Source organism: Bicyclus anynana, chromosome 9 (assembly GCF_947172395.1).
Source record: "Bicyclus anynana chromosome 9, ilBicAnyn1.1, whole genome shotgun sequence".
Taxonomy (NCBI): Eukaryota; Metazoa; Arthropoda; class Insecta; order Lepidoptera; family Nymphalidae; genus Bicyclus; species Bicyclus anynana.
The window spans coordinates 12,547,617-12,572,395 of NC_069091.1; the positions used below are offsets into that span (position 1 = coordinate 12,547,617).

Here is a 24,779-nt window from a genome sequence, read left to right on the forward strand (position 1 = left end):
AAGAAACTTTTATTATGAGATATATCGTGATTGCATAGCAAAATGCAATAAAGAAGAGAAACGAAGGGTAGCAGTGAAGCGGGTATCTTATTCCTCATAACCGCAATATTGTCTTTCATAGTTCTTACGAACTGATGTTTACGTGTGTAAAACATTTCACGTAAAAAGAACGCTCAATGTCGCACTTTCACGATTTTCAATTTTCAATAAAAAAATTAAAATTTTACCTAAAGGCCTTTAAATATAGTCCAATATTTAAAATCCCAAATTCTGAGCAAATTCAACCTTAAGGGTTGTGTTTAAGGTTGAATTTGCAAATGCGACTACTTTTTTTTTTTTATTCTTTACAAGTTAGCCCTTGACTACAATCTCACCTGATGGTAAGTGATGATGTAGTCTTAGATGGAAGCGGGCTAACTTGTTAGGAGGAGAATGAAAATCCACACCCCTTTCGGTTTCTACACGGCATCATACCGGAACGCTAAATCGCTTGGCGGTATGTCTTTGCCGGTAGGGTGGTAACTAGCCACGGCCGAAGCCTCCCACCAGCCAGACCTGGACCAATTAAGAAAATCTCAATTTGCCCAGCCGGGGATCGAACCGAGGACCTCCGTTTGGTAAATCCACCGCGCATACTACTGCGTCACGGAGGCCGTCAAAACACAAGACACACTGGAATTGAGTGCCAAGAAATTGTGTTGGGTACTCATTGAGGGGGAAAAATAATTGCTAATCTTAATTTTTTCCTACCAGTAGGTGAGGTGTTTTGTTTTAGTTCATCTGTTTTTACTAATCTATGTTTTAATGGAGTACCTACTAAAATTTATGTTTATAAGTAATTTAGTTAGTTTAGTTGTTTTTTTTATAGTTTCCCTATCTCTCTAATATATTTTATAATCATCTAGCAAAGCCTCGATTTACAACCGCGTTCAGTTCCAATTCGGGAATAAAATTTATACAAAGTTACTAACTTAATGTAGCCTAATAAAGGTGAACGAACTTTTCAAATCGGTCCAGAAATTTGAGTATATTCGTTGCATACAAAAATGTAAACGTTGTACAAACGTTGCAAGAACCATCATGACTAAGGGCCCCGTATGGGTTCGAAACTACTCTGGCATACTCCGACGTTGGATTACGTGTTAGCCGTGTTTCACAATCAAAAATAATACAAATCTTTCGTCGAGCTGGCGCCGCGCGGTTTCACCCGCGTGGTTCCCGTTCCCGTAGGAATACGGGGATAATATATATTCTATAGCCTTCCTCGATAAATGGGCTATCTAAGACTGAAAGAATTTTTCAAATCGGTAAAGTAGTTCTTGAGATTAGCGCGTTCAATCAAACAAACAAACAAACTTTTCCGCTTTATAATATTAAAAGTATAGATTGTACATTTAGCGGGCATGATACCAGAAAATTAATTTGTAGGTACGAGTAGGTAATGTATGAACTAATTGTTCACTGCACAGTCGGACTGTGAACGTTCCTTTTGGTGGAAATTAATTAAACTTCAGTTTATTGTCCACAAGTTACGGTTGGGCACTCACAGACAGATGGTGTGCTATTCAACATTCGACAAGCAAAAGCAACTATATCGCATACATCCTGCTCAGTTGTAATTCATATTGATAAATTAAATCGAAAGTCTCAACTATCGCTGGAAAATAAGCTTTTATTATACAAGGTCAACTTAAACCGGTATGAACGTACGGAGTGCAACTTTGGGATACAGAACCTTTGATTTGAAATTTGAATTTTTGGATTTGAAAATTGGATTTTGCACCTAACACGCCTTAATACAAATACTTAAAATCCCGCTGAATGTCTCACGGCAGATTGCAAAAATAATGAGAAACAGAAAAAAACTAAAAATAACGTTGTGTGAGTGAAATAGTGAAGTGAAATAATTTCAACATAATTTATTAGCTTATTTCTAACTTTGCCTATCTATTCGCCTTAAAATAAAAACTTTGGTGTTTGGTGTTGTTCATTGAAGTTGTTTGGTGTTGTTTCTCACAGATAGCTATGGCACATTCTGTAATGGTCAGATCTTTGCAAATTTATTTAGAGACTCTTAAAGTTGAATCCTTAATTATGTTTTTGAAAGGGTTGCCATGAAGCTAAGCGTCAGATGAATGGTATGATAACCCTTGATTTCGTCAATTGCTTGGTTTTGTCGAGTGGAAGGTCGATTCGACACTGTCCGGTGCAAGGTTGCCATTTCAGTATTTTAGAACCCAAGGTCCAACAGCTTGTGCAGTTTCAAAAAAACAGGTCAACGTAGTTTTTTAGTAGAATCATCATACTTTTATATTTTATCGTATTTTTCAATGAACATGTGAATAGTTTAGATCATATATTCATTAATATAAAATGAAAATATAATTATGTGACCTAACGAGATATATATCGTGTAATTGAATTCGCACCCAGAATGCTAAGGGGCTAATTGTGTATTTGTATAACTGTCCAACAAAACACTTAATATTTTATTTGAGTACCCAATTCGATATCTACGTATATCTACGTATACATACGTATATACATATTTTCATGGAGTTATAAATACATGACGAACAGACAAACAATAACTCCTAAATGGAAATCTCATTCGGAGAACGTTCATAATATCAATTTGTTTTAATTAAATTATTTGAAATCCACGTCCCGGAATAAATAAAGCAAAGGTTCCTCGTGGCTTACATATTATCAACAAAGCATCTAGAGTCCTTTCACACATGCCATTTTTAACCGACTTCAAAAAAAGGAAAAGCTTATCAGTTAGTCAGAATCTTTTTTAGTAAAATTACTAACCACATTAGATTTTTCCTGAATCCATCAAATCTTATAATTATAGGAAAATAAAAATCAAACATTTTTAAGTTGTCTTAAAAATGTTTGATCGGTGTTATGTTAAAAGATAAACAAAGTTTATCGGTTATACGGTAATCGGTGTTATGTTAAAAGATAAACAAAGTTTATCTATCTATCTTTTTATTAGCTTATCTGGATGTTATTTGTATTAAACTATAAACGGAGAGCTTAGATTTTATAGTAGAGGAGCCTAAGAGGGGATTTTTGCAGTTACTCGAGCGCGGCATATGAACATAAGGGTGTTTACCTTGCACGTTGTTCAGTACCTCCACCAAGTATGAGCACTTAATATTGGTGGGCAAAAAAAAACTAACTTCAGAAATACTCAACCAGCACGTCAGATTAAGATAAGGTAGTTGAGTTGATAGCTAAACAGTGTGCATTTCGAAACACTGACGATTTGAGCGTAACGTAATGGAATGGGAGGGTTCTAAAGTTACAAAATAAAATCCTTATATTTCTGTTATTGACACACGAGCGCGATTATTTTTTTTTTCCAATTTTGAACGAACTAATCTTCTGAATAATCTTTCATGTTTTCTGATGATTTCAGTAAGATGAAGTAACAAAAATTGTCTTTAAAGTCTGTAGTTTTATTCCCCACCGCTGAAAGCGAAAAAAGTATATAACCATTTATGCTTTCTATCATTTATTCTACCAAATCCAATCCATTCCAAATACGCCTTAGTAACTGCAAATTTTGCTTCCCGGGCTTCCTTACTATTGAATATACATAGAATATGAAAATCATTATGAACATCCTCTTAAAAGAGCAATGAAATCATAAACGTTATTTCGTTTCGCTAAAAAGTTGACTATGTACGAATAAAAAGTAGTATGTGTGTTAACTCATACTGTCTCGAACGACTGCCATCTATAAATATTTGAATCACCGCTAGCCTGTTTAAAGAGAAAGCAACGCACAGCTACATGAAAAAATTTAATTAAAACCATTTCAACGCCATCCAGTACCTATAGAACAGAGTTCCCCAAACTTTTTTGTGTCGTAGACCCCTTGCCATGTTTTTCTGTGTTGGGTAGACCCCCTACCTTATTTGATATTGATTTTCTGTATTCTACAACTTACACAATTTTATAAACATATATAATATTTCTTTTACTTCATAGTTACTTTTAAATAATGTATATGTTTTGATATTGTAAGATAATATGATGTACAAAATAGGTACTATCAGTGCATGTGTTATGATCCACTATCGACTCCCAAATTTTTTTTCGCTGACATAGACCCCTTGCAGTTAGTCATAGACCGCTATTGGTCGATATAGACCACTTTGGGAATCACTGCTATAGAACAACGTAAAGTGCAAAAGGAAATCGGATTTTACACTTTGTAGAATGATGGATGGATCTAATATTTTTAGCCAAAATGAAAACGGTTTGTTTGTATAGACTATAATAAATAATGCCTAGTAGTAACTAAGCGACTTTTTATTTTCTATAAGTTAGCCCATGACTAAAATCTCACCATAGAAGCGGACTAACTTTAGGAGTAGGATGAAAATCCACACCTCTTTCGGCTTCTACACGACATCGTACCGGAATGCTAAATTGCTTGGTGGTCTTTTACGGTAGGGTGGTAACTAGCCACGACCGAAGCCTTCCAACAGCCGGACCTCGACGAATTAAGAAAACCGCAATCTTCCCAGCCGGGGATCGAACCCAGAACCTCCGTTTTGTAAACCCACCGCACATACCAGAGGTATGTGCGCCACGAAGGCTGTCTTTCTGATTGCCTCGATTGTCCAGTGGTTGAGAGCACGTTAAGCCTTCGGTTCCGGTCACTGTCATTGACAACTGATAGTGGTCGATAATGAATTTAACATTATCATCCTAAGCCCGCCAACCCGCATTGAAGAATCGTGGTGGGTCTAATCACCATATCCCGTCTTCTATATGGAGCGAAATAGATTAAATAAACATACAGTTGAATATAAAACCTCATCCTTTTTAAAATGTCGGTTAAAATTTTCTTTAACAATAGGACATTCTGCCTGTTTCGGATGATGTTGGTCTTGAATTGTTCTCGGATTCGTAGGTACAAGCATAATGCAGAGCAAACCAAAATGAATGAAGTTATGATAATTGATTACATAATAAAATGTTACTATCATTGCTCAACATAATATCGAAATAATATAACTAAGAAATTACTTGTGAAAAAAGGTGCCACAACTTTGCCTCTTATTCAACTTAGGATTTAATTTTCAAAAACCTTACTTAGTGCAGTGCTAACCTAAGAAACACGAAGACATTTCGTGTATTACGGAAATGAAGTACTGTATAAATGTAAGATACTCTCTGCTCTACGAAATGGCATTACCATCGTCTACGAAAAAATATGATATTACAAAAGGAAAACTGGCCAAGTGCGTGTCGGGCCACGTACAGTGTAGGGTTCCGTAGATTAAGGTAGCACTTTAATATTTTATGTAATGCACAAAAATACCCATAACGAACATGGGATAGACGATAAAAAAATCATCCTCACACTTTTCTCCAAGGAACCCCAAAATTTTCTTTTTACCACTTTAAAGATGTAAATAGTATACATGCCCTTACCAAATCTCATCCTTCTAGTTGTAATAGGCTCTCAGTTATCGTAATGACAACGTTACCTTTTTAATTATCAACGGAATTAGTATGCAATTTTCGATTTCCAATTACGTTTTTCAAGTTGGTCGACTATTTTTCGATAAATAGCAATTGCTAATTAGCCGTTAGTTTTCCTTGTAATTTCATCATGCATCCTGCTTCCTTGAATTTTTTCACGTATCTAAGAACAACCGTTAAGCCGGTAGAGGGGACACCTGACTCTAACAAAAATTAGCTCATAAAACCTTAATATTTTACAGACGAATCCCTAAATCGATATACGCTGGTAGAAGACCCCTCACAACTTTCAAAAATAAATGAGGAAAAAAATCCATCCCCACTTCACATGTAGGGGTGTACCCTAAAAAAATATTTTATAAGATTTTTTTTTACGGCTTTGTTCACATTTTTAATTCACATATTCATGCTAATTTACAGCTTTTTAGTAGTAATAGTCTCTGCGCTGCGCCACGGACGGACATGACAAAACTATAAGGGTTCCTTGTGGACTACGGAACTCTAAAAAACAGGTGAAGCTCACTGCCCTACCTACATATTAGGCGTAAAATGTTAAAAGAATTCACTCAAGTTAAAAATATTGCGTGTCATGCCCTCAGTATGAATATATGGTCTGTGTTATAATATTCACAAACTGAAATTCATACATTTTAATAGTCTTGTAGAGTACATTGTGTATTAGCACTTTAAGTAAAAAGCGCTCTTGTGTTTTAATAAATAAACTCCAACATTACCTTAGAAATTAGATCCTGATATTTTTGAAGTTCTAAAAGATAAATTATGAGGTGTTTCCTTTTAATGAGAGGAATCTATACTTCTAATAAAACATAACGTAGGTACTATTACTTCATCGAGAACTTAGTATAATAAATCTGTAACAGGTCAAATTCTGTACATTCTGTACATTAAAGATATTTTAAAATTTTTTGTTGGGAGGGCATTATATAATCGATACTGAAGCTAATAATTTTTTTTTCGATTTTTGTCTGTCTGTCCGTGTTTTTTTGTTATTCGGCCATCACGCTAAAACTACTGAATGAATTAAAAAAAACTTTTGCTCGGTTTGAGACCATAATATGGAAAAGGTTATAGGATACTTTTTATTGCGAAAATAAAATAATAAAGAGGTGAAATAGGGGTTGAAAGTTTGTATGGAAAGTCATTAATTTTTTTGAGTTACAGTTTTAAAAATTTGTTCTTAAATCATGAAAAAAATACGAAATATAATGTGATTCAATAATTTTTAAAATTCAAACCCTAAAGTGGTGAAATAGGGGTTGAAAGTTTGCATTGATTTCCACGCGGACGAAGTGGCAGGCGTCCGCTAGCATGTTCATAAATCATAAGATTTTTATCATTAATAGGGATAGGGATGATGACACTTTTTTAAAATTGTATATAAATTAGAAGTATGCTAATAGTAAAGCAATTTTTTAAAAGGAACAGGGTATCTGCGATCATTACTTTCTGAGCTACAGGGATTTAAAGGGTCAGATTTGCGGCGCTGCCGCGGATCCCTGATAAACGCCCCATAAAAAATGGCACGAACTAATGACGTCGTAGGTAATGTAATGATCGTTAGATTTGTATGTGCGTTCAAACAAAATTACTAATATCTTTGTTATTTGTGCGTTTATAGTATATTTATATATATATAGTATAGTTTATTTATTAAAAAATGTCACATTTAATGTAAGGAAGCTAAAACTGTATGAATTTTCTTCTTATATTGATATATTGAATATATTGATTTTTATGATACATTCGGGTAAATAATGTCAATGGTAACTAATTTATACATAAAAAGCAAAGATTGTCTGGATATTTGAGAAATAAATAAGATTATAAAATTTCAAAATCTATTAAATTTTTTTATCGTAATTAGATGAAAATTAGTACAGTTTTAGCTTCCTTACATTAAATGTGACATTTATCAATCAATGAACTATAAACATAAACGCACAAATAACAAAGTAAATTTTGTTCGAACGCCCATACAAGTTTAACGATCAGCGATCCAACGACGTCACTAATTCGTGCCATTTTGTATGGAGCGTTTTTCAGGGTCCGCGGCAGCGCCGCAAATCTGATCCTTTAAAACCCTGTAGCTCCGAAAGTAATGATCGCAGATATCCTGTTACTTTTAGAAAATTGCTTTACTAGTAGCATACTCTTAATTTATATACAATTAAAAAAACTGTCATCATCCCTATAATGTCGTTGCGCCCAGGTATAATATAATTTTATGGGGTAAAGTTTCCAGAATTCGTGATGAATAGATGACACGGTATAACAATAAAACATATTATGCCAGAGCTTTACGGCGTTGTAAAATAGAATCGCATTTAAGCAAGCGTATAGTTTCCGCGAATAACATTGCTCTGAGTGAATGCAAAGCGTAGACACAACTACATTTGTTAAGAAGACTTGTTTAAGTTTATTATATTCTGCATAACATATAGAACTGTATATACATACTGATTAATATAGTAGCAAAATACACGGATACTAATGTTATAAAGAGGTAAAGTTTTAACCTCAGTATCTACAGAAGAGGAAGGTATATTAAGTATAACTAGCGACCCGCCCCGGCTTCGCTGAAATTTGGAATGGAAGTAGATTTGGTCCATTGAAATGGAAGTAGATTGGATCCACTCTGGATTAATACATAGGCTACTTTTCATCGCAGAAAAATCCATGGTTCCCGAGGGATTTGTGAATAACTAAATTCCACGCGGATGAAATCGCGGGCGGGATTTGTTGATGAATTCGCTAAAATACTCTAAAGTAATGATAGCCGTGGTACATATTCAGTTATTCTAAGGGCCTAGTGGCAGTTTGATACTGTTACTATCGCGTTAACGTAAACGCAAATTTATAAGGAACAGTTGTGCAGTAGTGCCATCTAATGGCACTACTGCACAACTGTTTCAATTCCATATAAATTCGAGTTTACGTCAACGCGATAGTAACAGTATGAAAATATTGAAAACTCCCACTAGGCACACTGCAAGACCCCTGGCTCCCACCTACTGCGCTTTCCACTTACGATCACACTCATCATAATTAAACTTACCTACTTCAAGTACATAGTACTTGGAGTAGGTGTTTTTTATTATTCTTTACAAGTTAGCCGTTGATTACAATCTCACCTGATGGTAAGTTATGATGCAATCTAAGATGGAAGCGGGCTAACTTGTTAGGAGGAGGATGAAAATCCACATTCCTTTCGGTTTCTACACGACATCGTACCGGAACGCTAAATCGCTTGGCGGTACGTCTTTGTCTGTAGGGTGGTAACTAGCCAAAGCCAAAGCCTCCCACCAGCCAGACCTGGACCAATTAAGAAAACCTCAATCGGCCCGGCTGGGGATCGAACCCAGGCCCTCCGTCTTGTAAATCCACCGCGCACAACACTGCGCCACGGAGGCCGTCAAGATAAGATTAATTATGTCTAAATAAAATTAAATCAATTTTTCATTCATTTTTAATTATTTCCATCAGCACAGGTAATCCTAATTCGACAGTGTATTAACTTATCGTACCATATAATTACCCATGGATGCAAAAACTCGACACAGAACTAGCTTTCACGGCATGTTTGTTTACGGGCTGTTTAAGGTAATTTCCGCTTGCACGGAAACCACCGAGACCTGTGCAAACGACGCTATTCACTAAACGAACAAATTGAATGAAACGTCTTATGGTTTCATTAATTTTTTTACTCGAATAAAATAAAGCCTATGTTATTCGCTGATAATGTCGCTTTCCATTGGTGAATGATTATTTAAAATCGTTCTAGTGGCTTAGGCTTGAAAACAAACAATATATTAATATTAGTAAACGTTTTTGCTCGCCAACAATTGGAGAAGCATGGTAGGTATAGACTCCATATCCCCTCCCTTTTAAGCCTACTTCGGACTACTCGTACTCGACTAAAATACTAAAGTAGTCTGTACGGCCTATTAGGCTTGGCCTGGTAGGCCGTTAAAATAGGCTGATAATGAAGAAACTTGCTAGTTAATTTTAAATTATCCAGGTAGTTGAAATAAAGAGATGAAATATATTTATTGAACTTCGCAATAATTTGGAAATTAGTCTTTGTTACGTTTGATGTGTTGGTGTTGGTCAACCGCCCACCAGATGGACTGACGTGATCAAGCGAGTCGCAGGGATTCGCTGGATGCAGGTGGCTCAGTATCGTGATGTTTGGAAGTCCCTACAAAAGGCCTATGTCCATCGGCTGATATGATGATGATGATGACGTTTGATGTTATCTAAAGCGGTAATAAGTTGTAATTAAGAATATTTTAATTCAAACTACCATGCATGCTCAGGAGTTGGTTAGTCCTCGATAAAACGTTTAAGTTGATTTTAAAAAGTATTTATTTTTGTTATCTAGCCCGCGTCTTCGTCCACGTGAAATTCAGTTTTCCCGCGAGATCTTAGGATTTTTCGGGATAAAAAGTAATTGTGTTGCACTATAACCTCCTTTATCTTCCAGTGAAAGCCCTGTTAAAATCGATTCAATCGTTCCAAAATTAGCCCGGATAAACAAATTGATATTGTGTAAATAACTATAAACACTTGAGAAAACAGTTATCTTGAAATCACAGACAGACACTTCAATTTTATATAATATGTATTGACTTATACCACTCATAAATATTTTAATTAGTAATATAATGTGTGCAAAATAGAAACTTTTATTACGCAAAAGTAGGTAAAAGCTGAACAATTCATAATAATACAGGTATGAGGTCCGTAGATAAAAGTTGGCGAGTAACCTCGGCAAGTAATTGACGGAAGTCAGAATAGCTTTTCACGGGGAGTGTTTACGGCGGCCTCTTCACGGCGTAATATCCGCTCGTGTGGGAAGTTCCGAGACCAGAGCAAACGACTCAACTAGCGGCATGATTAATTTCATTATACGCTCTCTCAACAGTTCTCTATTATTAAACCATTTGGCAACGTTCTATGTGCTTCCAGACAACGACATTTTATGCTATAGACATGTTACGCGCCCACAAAATCATCGCAAAGGCAAAGGACATATCCCAATTTTGTATAGAGGCTAGGAATTTATTCCGAGTGTCAAGTAAGCAGAACAAATTATTTTTATCTTAAAAGAACATAAAATATAGAGCTTCAATCCTTAAAAAATATTTTTTGGAACCCGCTTTTTTTTAATTAATTAAATAAAATAATTTTTTCATTATTTGAACACATAAACTAAGAATTTTTATCATGGCAACATGCACGTAACTGATACCCTAACAGATTGTCAGTGATCTTAGCGTAGTTGCGTTAGTTTATGGCGTTTTTAAAGCAATTTAAACATTTGTTTTGTTTCGTACTTCTCTGTCTACAATTTAATGTTTCTTTTAACTTGTGTCATATTGTCATTTAACAATATTACATGACATTGACAGCTTTTACGGATATGAATTAAATTCCAGTTTTATTTATATTTACTGTTTTGAACACTTTTACTGTATTGTGTCTATGTTTAATTTGTAGACAAGGAAGTGAAACAAAGAATATTTATTTAATTAATGCGGGTTCCAAAAATTCCGAAAATTGTTTTTTATACAATAATTTGTGTCTTCTATCCGTAAAAAATACTATCAACCCGTTTGTAAATTATAATTAATAAAGGTCCATTTTGGTACATGTCCTTTAGCGACTCCACTGAGCGCACACATGCACAATTTTGTGTTTAATTCCATTATGTTATAGTGTTTGTATATACAGTTTTTAAAGTTTCTAATACATACAACTCGATATTGCGTATGTATATTTAGGGATTGTATGTTTAAATAACTTTCGTCGTTTACTATGCAACTCAATGAAATGCGGTCAATTAGCTGCTTTTGTTAGCCACAGTTTTGACGCCCTAGTGACATATCTCTATTATAAAATCTTTGCTTCCAGATGTAGGCTGTTCTATTCTACATATTTTTTGTTTATTTTGTTGGGTTTTTGTGATTTACATTCCCGTTTCTTTTATTCTCATGAATACATATTCGCGAGGCGAGCATTGTGTTGGATACTGAAACTGTGAGGTGTTCCACTTTATTGAGTGGCTGAGCAAAGCCTACATTGAGGCCTAACGGCCTGTTTTATAAGGTCCATACTTTATCAGCCGATAGATGTCCACAGCTGGACATAGGCCTTTTGCATGGACCTCCAAGCAAAACGTTCTCGAGCCGCCAGCATCCAGCGGCTCCCTGCAACCCGCTTGATATCCTCGGTTCACCTAGTGGGGGGCGACCAACACTGCGCTTTCCGGTGCTGGGTCGCCATTCCAGCACCTTGGGACTCCAACGTCCATCGGCTCTTCGAACTATATGGCCTGCCCATTGTCACATTAGCTTCGCGACTCGTTGAGCTATGTCAGTGACTTTGGTTCGTCTGCGGATCTCCTCATTTCTGATTCGATCACGCAGAGAAACTCCAAGCATAGCTCGCTCCATCGGCCGCTGAGTGACTTTGAGTCAAGAGGCAATTGGGCGTGTTTCAGTGGACACGTATTTTGAAGAATCAACCGACATCGGTATTCCAAAAAGCAGGAATGGTGACAACGTAAAGCGCAGTGCAAGTGGATTATTACAAGTCCAACTACCCCTTTGACGTGAACAGACGATATCAAAGGGGTTGCAGTAAGCTACTGGAGGCACTAGCTCCGACCGTGGTGTTTAGGAGTCTTTAAGGGAGAACAGTCAAGCAGTGAAATGATGATTATGACGCCGGTGTCTATAAAGTGAGGTCGTTTTTAAGTAGGTCCCTGTTTACCGCCCAATCAATTTTAGGACTTGACCCCGACAGACTGTTTTAATAATTGATATGAACATAATATATTATTCACTATTACGAACGTACGTGTACCTTTGAATATAAAAGTAACTCAATGACGGTCACGACACCGAAATCCACATTTTCTTTTTTATTGTGCTGGCTGAGAAATGTTAATCGATCTTGATCATTACCAATCTGTCAGTCCTGGCCATTATCACTAATACCTGATAATAATCGTTAGCTAAATTACAATCATGACTTTGATTCAAACTTGAGCCACACTTATCCCGCAGGTCACACCAGAAAAAACGCGTAACGACGGAGGCATGAATTTGTTCGGCCACCATTTGGAACAAAATCCTTTAAAATCATTACAGTTTTTGTATGATAAATGTTGTTGTAGTTTACATCAATTGAATTAAAACTAATTGGCAATGGAAAGGGTACAGGGTCGAAGAGCCAATGGACGCCGGGCTCCTAAGGTGCCAGAATTTCGACCCCGCACCGGAAAGCGCAGTGTTGATCAACCCCCCATGAGTTGAACCGAGGACATTAAGTGGGTTGCAGAGAGCCGCTGGATGCTGGCGGTTCGAGATTTTTTTTTTGGAAGTCAATGCAAGAGGCCTATGTCCAGCAGTGAACGTCCATCGGCCGTGAATGTTGACGATGATGGATAGTAATTACTGCAGAGTAACCGTGATAGCCCCGTGGATATGACCTCTGCTTCCGATTTTGGAGGATGTGGGTTCGAATCCGGTCCGGGGCATGCACCTCCAACGTTTCAGTTGTGTGCATTTTAAGAAATTAAATATCGTGTCTCAAACGGTGAAGAAAAAACATCGTGAGGAAACGGGCATACCAGAGAATTTTCTTAATTCTCTGCGTGTGTATAGTCTGCCAATTCGCATAGGGCCAGCATGGCTCTCATTCTGAGAAGAGACTCGAGCTCAGAAGTGAGCTAAATATGGGTTGATAATGATAATGATGATGACAATAACTTTCTTGCTTACTATATAACATACCTACTACAGAACTGGACTATATTCTTATTTCTTTTTGTCACAAGACATCTGTCAAAAATGTGCAAAGATTACCTCTACATCAACTCCTGGCAGCAAGAACTTTCTTCTCGGTTCAACATCTCTAGGGACATGTCTAAAGAACTCCTTGCCATCCTTGTACCACTTGACAGAGTACAGGATGTCGCTGGGGCCCAGTTGCCAGCGACACGACAGAGAAGGCCTCGTGCCCAGTGGAACGTGCGCTGGCACCCGCAGCTCCAAAAGCTCTAGACTGGTCACGGTGTATTCTGAAACAAAAGGCTATTTTTAATTCCTCATCATCATTATTATCAGCCGATGTAGTCCACTGCGGGAAACAGTCCTTCTGTTAAGATATCTAAGCCATTGAGGTATTAAACAGAGTTCTGCTACAGAATTTATAATAGTACAAGGATTTAAAAAATTGCCACCAAGTAGGCTGTTAAATTTTTGTCATCCACCCTCATTCGCACGAGAGTTTTTTTAATGGACGTTAAAAAAGCGTTCAAATACAACAAATGCACTCCCAAGTATATTATGTTCACAAGACAGCGTTTTTAAAACGCGACGCTTTTTTATCAAGCAGTGTTGGATTTTAGATTTTGGGCGTTGGAAAATATAACATATGCAACTTCATACTATACGCTACGCCCGCCTACGCTGGGCTTTTTTAACTCTCGTGCGAATGAGGTCATATATCTGAAATTATATATACCCTGATTAGACTAACTAGGAGACTAGATTAGAATCACACTATCACATCACATCACATCACACTAATATTATAAAGGCGAAAGTTTATGTGTTAGTGTGTATGTTTGTTCCTCTTTTACGCTGCGGCTACTGAAGCGATTTGGCTGAAATTTGGAATGGAAATAGATTTTACTCTGGATTAACACATATACTACTTTTCATCCTGTATAAATGCATAGTTTCCGCGGAATTTGTGAAAAACTGAAATCCACGCGATAAAAAGTCGCGGACGTCCGCTAGTATCACAATTTTTTCAATGAAATTGTAACTTTTCTCGTAATTTTTTTAAAATTTGTTCAATTTATTTTTGTTAGAGAAAGCCTTTGGGCCAAATTTGCCGCCCACGAAATCTGCCCTGCTATTACCCAGCCTACTGCTGGTAAATCCGCTACTGAGGTTATGCGTGTTATCGATGCTGGTGTGCAGAGCTAGTCTTCTCGCTGCAGTCCGATAGATTGATGTTTAGTAAAGTCCATTACTAAGTCTATCCAATTTGAAAATGTGCGGTATACTGCAATTTGTCGGTTAACATAAATTTTAACGCAGTCTAAAATCATTGCATGCAATTTTACCGTTGGCGTAAAATACAAACACTTTCAAATTAAGTAATCAACTACACGTGCTACGAATGCGAATACTTGTAGTTTTTTTAAATCACCTTGTATAAAAACAATTCTTTTATATATGCTGTACAACTACAATTAAACGCATATTAAAAGAAGTCGGTTAACTAATAGTAACGAATGAATGATTTCGACCGATAAGGACCCCTTCCCTTGTGTTTTGTCTATTATTTGTGGTGTTGCTATAGGTATATTTCATGGAAGACTCAATGGGGAACAAGGGGGAATAGGAATTTAAATTTAGTAGGTAAGTATATTTATATTATCACTTCCACCAAATAATTCCAATTTCTTTTCAATAATAAACATATAATTAATTAAATGCTCATAATAAACACGAGAGATAATATTATGTATAACGATATAAGTAAATGATAAAATTGTATGCAAAATATTCCACACTCCACTTCGAATATATTCCGCATGCCAACATCCGGTGTTATTTAAGTATTTTGTATACTCCGCATTTTTATTTGGCTGGAGGTAGCATGTTATGAAGGCAAAAATCCATTAAACGGCACGTCAAATAATTTCCCATGTGACGTTCACTCGCGGCCCGTAAAAGAGGCACTATTGCCCTCGCCCAGCGGTGGATAATATTACTTTACGACCCGCGGGGCGGAGCGCAAATGTAAGTAAATTGGCGTATAAAGACAACAAGCGCGCGAATTTTGTGGCAACTGGCAACTGGCAACCACGCCATGCCAATAGATCCACTGGCATGCATATTGGCAGCAGTGAACTTTAAATTAGACTCCGATAGGTTAACAAGACAGTGACATTAACAGAAGAATCAGTGGTTTAAGCTGCGGAAAAGAATTACTTTTTGATTGCTTTAAAGTATGATTTAATTTCAGCACCTCGGGACCCCGCACCGAAAAGCGCAGTGTTGGTCGACCCCCCACTAGGTGGACCGAAGACATCAAATGGGTTGCAGGGAGCCGCTGGATGCTCGCGGCTCGAGTTTGTTTTGTTTGGAAGTCCATGCAAGAGGCAGTCCAGCAGTAGAGTCCAGCAGTGGACGTCCATCGGCTGATAATGATGATAATTTAATATTTTATAGAGTTAACCAATAACAATTTGATAATATTCTGTAAATTTATAACCTTTCGGATTCAAGTCATACTGTTAGATACAAGTTTAAGCCGCTTAGATCAAGAATTAGTATCTAAAGCAAGGGAGAATTACTTAATAATATTTTATGATTTATAAAGGAATTGGAATGTGATATCAGAATGTCTTTTAACGTCCAATGTTGCAAGTAATGTGAATATTATTGCCATACTCTAAGGGAATCACCAAGCTGAACCCGTTATTTTGCCAGAAAGGTTGACAGCTAGAGACAAATGCTTTTGACGGACCCATATCACATGTATCTCCTGTTTAGGCGTAGTCTTATCTCCATAAAAATCTTATTATAAAAGCGTTTTAGTACAAATCTACTTGTAGGTTTGAAATGTATATATATGTATTATGTATGAATACCTTTTCCGTATCAATCAATTTGTAACCTAAAGATTATTTATTTAAAGATATATTAGCCATGTCGTGCTTTTAACATGACACAAAATGCTTGTATTCCCTCATATACCTTCTCTAGAAGCAATGAGGTAAACAACCCAAAGGGTGGAATGAACCATAGATGTCCTATATTTGAATACTTTGTCACAATTCAATTATAAATAGGTGTGTGGTGTGTAGGTATCACTTCATTGTCAACGGTTTTTTTTGTAAATATATGTAAAGTCTATTTTGACCAGAAAGCATTGTGCGAGGAAAGTAACTTCTGGTTTCCATTTTTTATTTCTGACTAGATGATGCCACGCGGTTTCACCCGCTTTGTTTCCGATCCCGTAGGAATACGGAGGTAATATACAGCCTGATATGATAGCCTTCCTCGATAAATGGGCTATCTAACACTGAAATATTTTTTCAAATTAGACCAGCAGTTCCTAAGAGTTCAAGCAAACAAACAAACAAACTCTTCAGCTTCATAATATTAGTATAGATAAGGTTTTATCAAGAACCAGTGAACCACTTTTAAAAAATGTATTCTTACTAGCGGTCGATCGCGAAGTCGCGTTCGCGTAAAATTCTGTTTTTTTTTAAAACCACGAAATTTTCCGGGATAAAAAGCGTGTGTTCTGCTCCTAGGTGCAAAGTATTTCTGTGCCAAATTTCATCCAAATCGGTTCAGTGGCTTAGACGTGAAAAGAATTTCACCAAAAGTTCTCCAAACATTCGAGTAAAGTGAACAGTTCTTTGTTCTGAAGGCGGTTAAAAACATATTTTCGTGTTGAAGCAATTTCAACATTCTAAATTGTAATTCCAGTTTTCATTTTTATTCAATCCCATGAACTACGAGTACGAGTACATTTTCCTTTCCGCGTTTTCGAACACTGCGGAAAAGAGAAAAGCCAAATTGAATAGAGATTCAAAATTACTTACTATTATAAAATGCGAATCCCATCTTTTTTATTTATTTTTCCGACTTGTATTGAATAGACAATCTACTCGTATTATTGAAATGCACTTTTACTATATTATTTTCTAGTTTTGCTTCAGATAGGTTGACTGCAGAATAAGGAAACGGTTTCTCAAAAAAATTTGGTTAATCGTTGCTATAGAATATTTTTCTGTACTAATTTCAATGATGATGAATGATTTCAATCAAATAGTTCCTAATACATCACATCACATCACACTACCACATCACACTAATAAATAAGTGCAAATGTTTGTATGTAAGTGTGTGTGTGTGTGTAAGTGTGTATGTTTACTCCTCCTTTGCAATGCGGCTACTGAAGCGATTTGGCTGAAATTTGAAATGGAAATCGATTGTTATCTGGATTTGGATTAGGTAATTACTCAATCGACCATCGTTTAATTTTTTTTAGTAATGTAGAGAATTCAATATTTTTACGTATGCCTGAAGAGTATACTTGTAGGTACTTACACTTATATTTTCTATCAAAATGTTGTAGAAAAAAAAAGAACTCGCATAATAAAATCGTCTTCTTATTCCTGTTTCGCAAATACAGTGTCCGTTTTTTCCGATCACCTAAACATGGGTATCTCCAAATTCAAGAGTGGACCTTCTTTAATCCTTGGCAGGCGCGGTTCACCATCGAGTGCATCATCACTTACCATCAGGCATGATTGCAGATAAGCGCTGGCCTTTGCAATGTTAAATATAATATGAATCAATTTAATTTAACTTGCGAGAAATTAAAATATGTATCTTGATAAATTTAAACATCCTTTTAACAGTTAAAAAAATAAATACATAGGTAGGTACATTTTGTTTTCGAAATCTTCATTGTATCTTTAAATAAATACTGAAGTTAACAATTTGAAAGTCTAGCGAAGAAAGCTTGGCTGTTGTAAACGATTCGTCGAAGTTTATAGTGTACGTAGCGACGACGTATACATTTGGCATGGATGCAAGTTAGCAGTGGGGTATATACAGGAAACACAGCTAAGTTAGGAGTGCTACTATACCCACGCCGTCGCCTCGACACTGAAGATCGAGGCGACGGCGTCAGGCTGTCTCGCGTCGAGACAGCCTGACTCTCCAACTTCGCTAGCTACAATTGTAGCTAACTTTAGAATTTAAACTATATTGAGTGTTCCTTAATAAACAATATACCTATACATATACAGGGTGTACGGGAGTATTTTCCAAACTTCAAGGTATCAACGAGACCATTTATAGGAACCGAACTGCATAACTAATATTTTATTAACTGCGAAAAAAAATCATATTTTCATACAAAGTAATTCAAATAATACCGACTATCCATTTAACACAATCCAGGTTTTCAATAGGGTCTAGGCTATTCTTTAGCACTTTAATAAAAAAAATTGTGCATGTGTGCGCTCAGTGGAGTAACTAAATTCAGCTCATTTTTTACGTGATTTTGTAGGCACGTAATGTCTATAGTATGAAATGTCGTTGCTTTAAATCCTAAGGGGCATCTGCTAGTGAAAAATAAACACTACTAGGCCTACTTGTTTAATGTCGGAGTATGCCCGACTAGCTCGATACAATATCCCGTATTCATAAGTTCATGCAACAATTAGTGCTAAATTCCAACTATTTCCAGCGATGTCGCGCAAATTACACACACATTACTTATTTAAGATTTCCACCATATTTGAAGCCCAAATAAAATATCATTTTTAAAAATATATACCATTTGAAGCTGAAATTGTAAAAGCAGTGATTTTTGCCCGGAATACAGAATGCAGGCATCAGGTGTGCCGACGTTGGAGGCACAGCGGTGGTAATGTATTGTTTCAATATGCGGTAGCTATCAAAAAACCCGACAAGCGTCGCCTTCGCGGCCTTTTTTCCCTATTTCCTTTTGTTTGTAAGTAGGTATAAATATTTTCATAAGTCTCAGTGGTTTATTTGTCCCTCGTGACGTGACTGTTTGGCCTGTAAGCGAATCGGTCACGATTTCGCAATGCAAAAGCTTGAATTACTTTGTTGTACAAATTATACTATTACTCATCTACCTGCGGCTGTTGATCAATTGTTTTTTTTTACCCGACTGCAAGAAGGGTTATGTTTTTGCGCGTCGGAACAGTCGGGACCTATTAAATATTGTAGAAGAAAATCATTCTATCCAATATCTAAGGTCCCGACTGTTTTCTAATTGCTTTCTACACTTCTGGACTGAGCTTGTTTTTTTTTCTTTTCAGTTTTTTTACACTTTATGCAGTCGGGTTTTTTTATTTGTTTAATTTATTTATTTATTATGTAGTAGTAGTCTATTTTATCTATGTCACCGTTAAATTGTAAAATACGTTAGTTTATAATTTCACTCGCAATATTGTAATCTGTCGATATATTGTGAACTGAATATACTGATTACAATTGAACGTGTTATTTTTCGATATATCTATCGAAGTGAACCGTTAATTACAATACTACCATATATTGCACGCGGCTTCACTCAATCGTAATTTTTTTGTACCCCTCGGAATCGTAGGTTCTTCGTTTTTGGACATTAAAGGTACACTTTGTTAATTAATTTATGTACCGTTATAAAATATTTGCAAAATTGTATGTAGGCTGAGTGAGTCGTTAAAAGTGAAAATTTTTAAATTATTCAGACAGTTATTAATTCAGCTATAAAATAACGATTTTTATGTTCAAAAATTCAAATTTCTATCCATTATAATAAAAAAACTTCAATATCTTCAGATTGGCTTATTGGATCTCGGCGTAGCTAAGATATATATACTCACAGACAAACCTACCGAACATTTTTTTTTATTCTTAACAAGTTAGCCCTTGACTACCATCTCATCTGATGATGCAATCTAAGACGGAAACTTGTTAGGTGGAGAATGAAAATCCACACCCCGGTTTCTACACAACATCGTATCGGAACGCTAAATCACCACGTAACTAGCCACGGCCGAAACCTCCAATCAGCTAGACCTGGACCAATTAAGAAAACCTCAATCGGCCCAGCTGGGAATCGAACCCAGGACCTCTGTCTTGTTAATACCGTGCATACCACCGCGCCACGGAGGCCGTTTAGAAGGTTCAATGGCACAGACACATAAGCACAGACAAAAACACCAAACTTTATTGCACGTCGGGAGTTAAAACAACAAGTAGATAATAGAAATAAAGAACAGCTGCATATTGAATACAGATAATTAATAAAGTAAGCCGTGATAACCCAGTGAATATAACCTCTGCCTCCGATTCCGGAGGGTGTGGGTTCGAATCCGTTCCGGGGCATGCACCTCCAACGTTTCAGTTGTGTGCATTTTTTATCAAGAAATTAAATATCACGTGTCTCAAACGGTGAAGGATAACATCGTGAGGAAACCTGCATACCAGAGAATGTTCTTAATTATCTGCGTGTGTGAAGTCTGCCAATCCGCATTGAGCCGGCGTGGTGGACTATTGGCCTAACCCCTCTCATTCTGAGAGGAGATTCGAGCTCAGCAGTGAGCCGAATATGGGTTGATAATGATGAATTAATAGAGTATGATTTTATAAAAAACAATTGGTGGCAGTGTAGCCAAACATTACCTAACAGTTAATTGAGAATCAATAACTGTCTAATTATTGGACCCGATCACGTACGATCCGAACATGCTTATTATAGCTCACTCATAATAGATGAGCATACATCGAGTCTGGCCTAATATTATACGTAACTTAGTATTTATTTATTAACTGTTGACTGCTTCGATATAGTAGCTGCCATATTTGAGTATTTATCATTATTATTAGTCTATTTTAATGATCCGTTTCATCTCAGGAGATGAATGATGAATCCTTATCAACCCATATTCGGCTCACTGCTGAGCTCGAGTCTCCTCTCAGAGTGAGAGGGGTTAGGCCAATAGTCCACCACGCTGGCCCAATGCGGATTGGCAGACTTCACGCATGCAGAGAATTAAGAAAATTCTCTGGTATGCAGGTTTCCTCACGATGTTTTTCCTTCACCGTTTGAGACACGTGATATTTAATTTCTTAAAATGCACATAACTGAAAAATTGGAGGTGCATGCCCTGGACCGGATTCGAACCCACTCCCTCCGGAATTGGAGGCAGAAATCATATCCACTGGGCTATCACGGCTATCGAATAATGAATGAGAGGGGGAAATCTTTAGGGTGGCCTATTCACTATTTTGGTCTTTTTACTTTCATTATTATCAAATTATTAAAAATAAAATATTAAATCAATTAACAAAATGTCATTTACCTACTGAGTGATATCCACCAGTAAGCACCGTATGAAATTTTTACAAAGAATCTCTATTTCGTATATGTTAACTAAAATAAGTCAAAGTTAGTGAATAAGCCTGCAGCACGCTAACTTTGACGTATGTTAATTGACATATAAACTTGTTCTCAGTTAATTATAAAATAAACATCTGTAATTATTAAAAAGTTCAGTTGTTTATTTTAATAGGCTGTTAATAAAGACCAAATTAGTGAATAGGCCAAGGCTGTTATACTGCGACTTGAAATAATAATGTATGATTTTATAAGGATCAGTAACAAAATATAAATGAATATAACCAGGATTGATGGCCTGATGTGCTCTCCAAGGGACTGGCATCACACAACTCACTCCGGTAGCTATTGAGAATGTACAAACCCAATATATTTTCTGATTTAAAATCAATAATTGTCAAGTAATTCTCAGATTTAGTCCGAAGTTACTTTTAACAGTTGACAGTTGACGGAATAAGCACATCGATTAAGTACAGATGTTAAGTGGAAGTTGAATAAAATGGCCTAAAACAAAGTAACACGTCATAGGGCAGGCTAATGCTGTCCACACACGGTCTAATATAGCAAAACTCATCGTGTTTTGGTCGCGATGTGCATGACAGCTCGACTTGAAGTAATAGTGATTTTAGACGAGTATTTTTTGCGCGTATACGATCGTTTCAGCATACGCGCTTACACGCGCTCTAAAAAATCGGACTGGCGTAAACGGACATATTTCGGCGTGTTCGCTCAAACCAGTGGCCGTGGGGTCGTGTCAGTATCTCTGCGAGGTGTCTTTCGCGGCTCGCGCATATTCGACGAGCTTAGAAGCGCGTCAACGTTCGTACGAGTTGAGCATGTACCAAAATGCGCTTCCAAAAACGAGCTCATACGCGCGTATATAACGCTAGTCTGAAACTGCTCTAAAAATCGCGATCAAAGTCATGCCAGCAGCGCTGCAGGCATGTGAGTATATTGGAACGTGGGTGGCTAGTATAAGAACACGCATTACAGTTTGCTGCACTCGTCAATCTGAAGCAAATGTGTTAAGCGTTATGTGCTGTTAAATTCATCAGCAACCCTTAGAATACAGCAATGTTGTACATCAGAAGAAATGAACATGACAGTATTGCTTCGCCGTGAGTCCTGTAAAACAATACTTCTACAAAAGAAAGTTATTATAAGTATACCAACTCGTTCCATACAACAACGTTGATATAGCTCGAAGATCACATCGCAAAGTCAATTAAAAGCGAAAAAAATGGAAAAAGGAAGGTTTCTGCTTTTAATTAAAGTCCGCCTATCGTCTAGGGATGTAGTTGAGTGTACAGTATGCATGTACGTTCTCATATAATCTTTCGTATGCAGCATCCAAGCTGGTAGAGTAGGCGATTTCCGGAGAAACAAATGAGTAGCCAGGGCCACTTGAGCTTTACATGAAATTCAGTAATTCGTGTGGTAATATTTTAGCTGGGCGAATACCTGTATGAAATCTAGGCAAAAGCTTTACCATGTAGAAGATAAATTGAAATTTTCAAATGTATAATCTAGATTTCAAAATAAGGGTTAGGCAAATTGAATAAAAAAGTTCTGGATAATTTCATCCAGAATGTTGTTTGGATGTTGTCACCAGATTGCTAAGTACCCAACTTCTTTAATTAATAAAAACAATTGGGTTATTTATTAATTGACAAAGTTTGGATACGTCGGAGTATGCCCGACTAGTTTCGAACCCATACGGGGACCTTAGTCATTTTAAATGAATATTTTAAATTGTAATAAAAAAGAAGTACCTACTTGATTGTTTACTTGACATATTAAAATTATTAAGGCCCCCTTATGGGTTCGAAACTAGTCTGGCATACATCGACGTTATATCCTGTGAGTTTTAGCCGTGTTATTAATAATAAATTTATATCAAGTATTTATTGTATTTGATAGTCTAAAAGTTGATTGATGAGTCGAACTTCTAAATATTTCTTTATTGCTATAAATTAGTATCTTGTGTTAAAGTTAAGTTAAAAGTACTCCATACCCACTTACTGACTAACGTTTAGTTATATCACGAAATACATATGTAAGTACAAGGTTTTACCTTCATGTTTTTGTACCACAAAATTTCGATAAACCTTTTTCATCCCTGAGGAATCAAAGTTCATAATACTTTTCCACCGATCCTTTTTCCAAAGCGGTATCACTAAATAGTTACCAGAATATTTTTTAATAGGAATACCGCTTCTTCCTTTATGTTTTATACTTATCTGATCTTTGTGTTAACATTTCATTACATTGTAAAAATAGTACAGAAGATAATTTAAGAGATCCCTAATGGTAACTAGATAAAGTAAACATATCAGATGAGGGTCAAGCTCCTGTAGCCAAGTAGCAATTCGATTATCTTTCTACGATCGAAAACGCTTTGAAAACTTAAAAATATATGGGAATGACATTGAATGGCTATGTAGTTAGTCCATACGCCGTAGAAGTAGCTGCGAGAGGATTACCAGCAAAATCTCTCTATAACTTGATTAAAGTTAAAAAACTTGATTAGCCTCTTTAGAACTGGAGCATGTTCTATATTAGAACGGGTATCCAAAGCTGCTCTAATGGATCTTACCAAATTTGGGTAGGCAGGGAGAACAACACGAGCGGAGGAGGGGAGTGTTGATCGATCGTCAAGGAATTCCTTAACCCTACATCCAGCTCACAAGTCTTGGACTTTGCTCGGAGTTTTTCTCTCTACCACGCGATGGACCCGGCACCAGCACCGTCAATCCATGGATTGCTAAGATATTCGTCTCATGCTATCGACAGATCACGTGATCAGGATCTGTCTGTGATTCCTATACATTTTTCTAGTTTTCGAAGCGTTTGCGATCGTAGAAAGAGAATCGACGTGCCACTTGGCTACAGAGAAAGGCTTTACGAACTCTGGGCTACTGGAACTGAAATCCTTTTATGGTCCGTTAAGGAACAGTTTGTTATCTGTGTTCACATATCAGTTATCTTAGAAAGTATATATATTAAACTATCTGACACCTGCGACTTCGTCTGCGAGGAAATCCATGTAAACTTACGGCCATATTTGTAAACATGGATATGAAGATATTCGATGGTACATTATTTTTAAAATGCGTATACTTAGTTAACCTTAAGAAGTAGATGTGTATATCACGTAACTCAGCCCAGTGGATGTGACCTCTGCCTTCGATTCAGAGGGCGTAGGTTCGAATCCGGTCCGGCGCATGCACCTCCAACTTTTCAGTTATGAGCATTTTAAGAAATTAAATATCACGTGTCTCAAA

General features: G+C 36.6%; 1 protein-coding gene across 1 annotated transcript in view; it reads right to left on the reverse strand.

Moving 5' to 3' along the window:
- LOC112044801 (uncharacterized) overlaps window positions 1–24,779 on the reverse strand; it is a 155,614-nt gene that overhangs the window by 14,980 nt on the left and 115,855 nt on the right. The window contains exon 3 of the mRNA XM_024080765.2: window positions 13,401–13,615. Within this exon, the coding sequence (XP_023936533.1) occupies window positions 13,401–13,615 (215 nt within the window). The remainder of the gene's footprint in view (window positions 1–13,400; window positions 13,616–24,779) is intronic.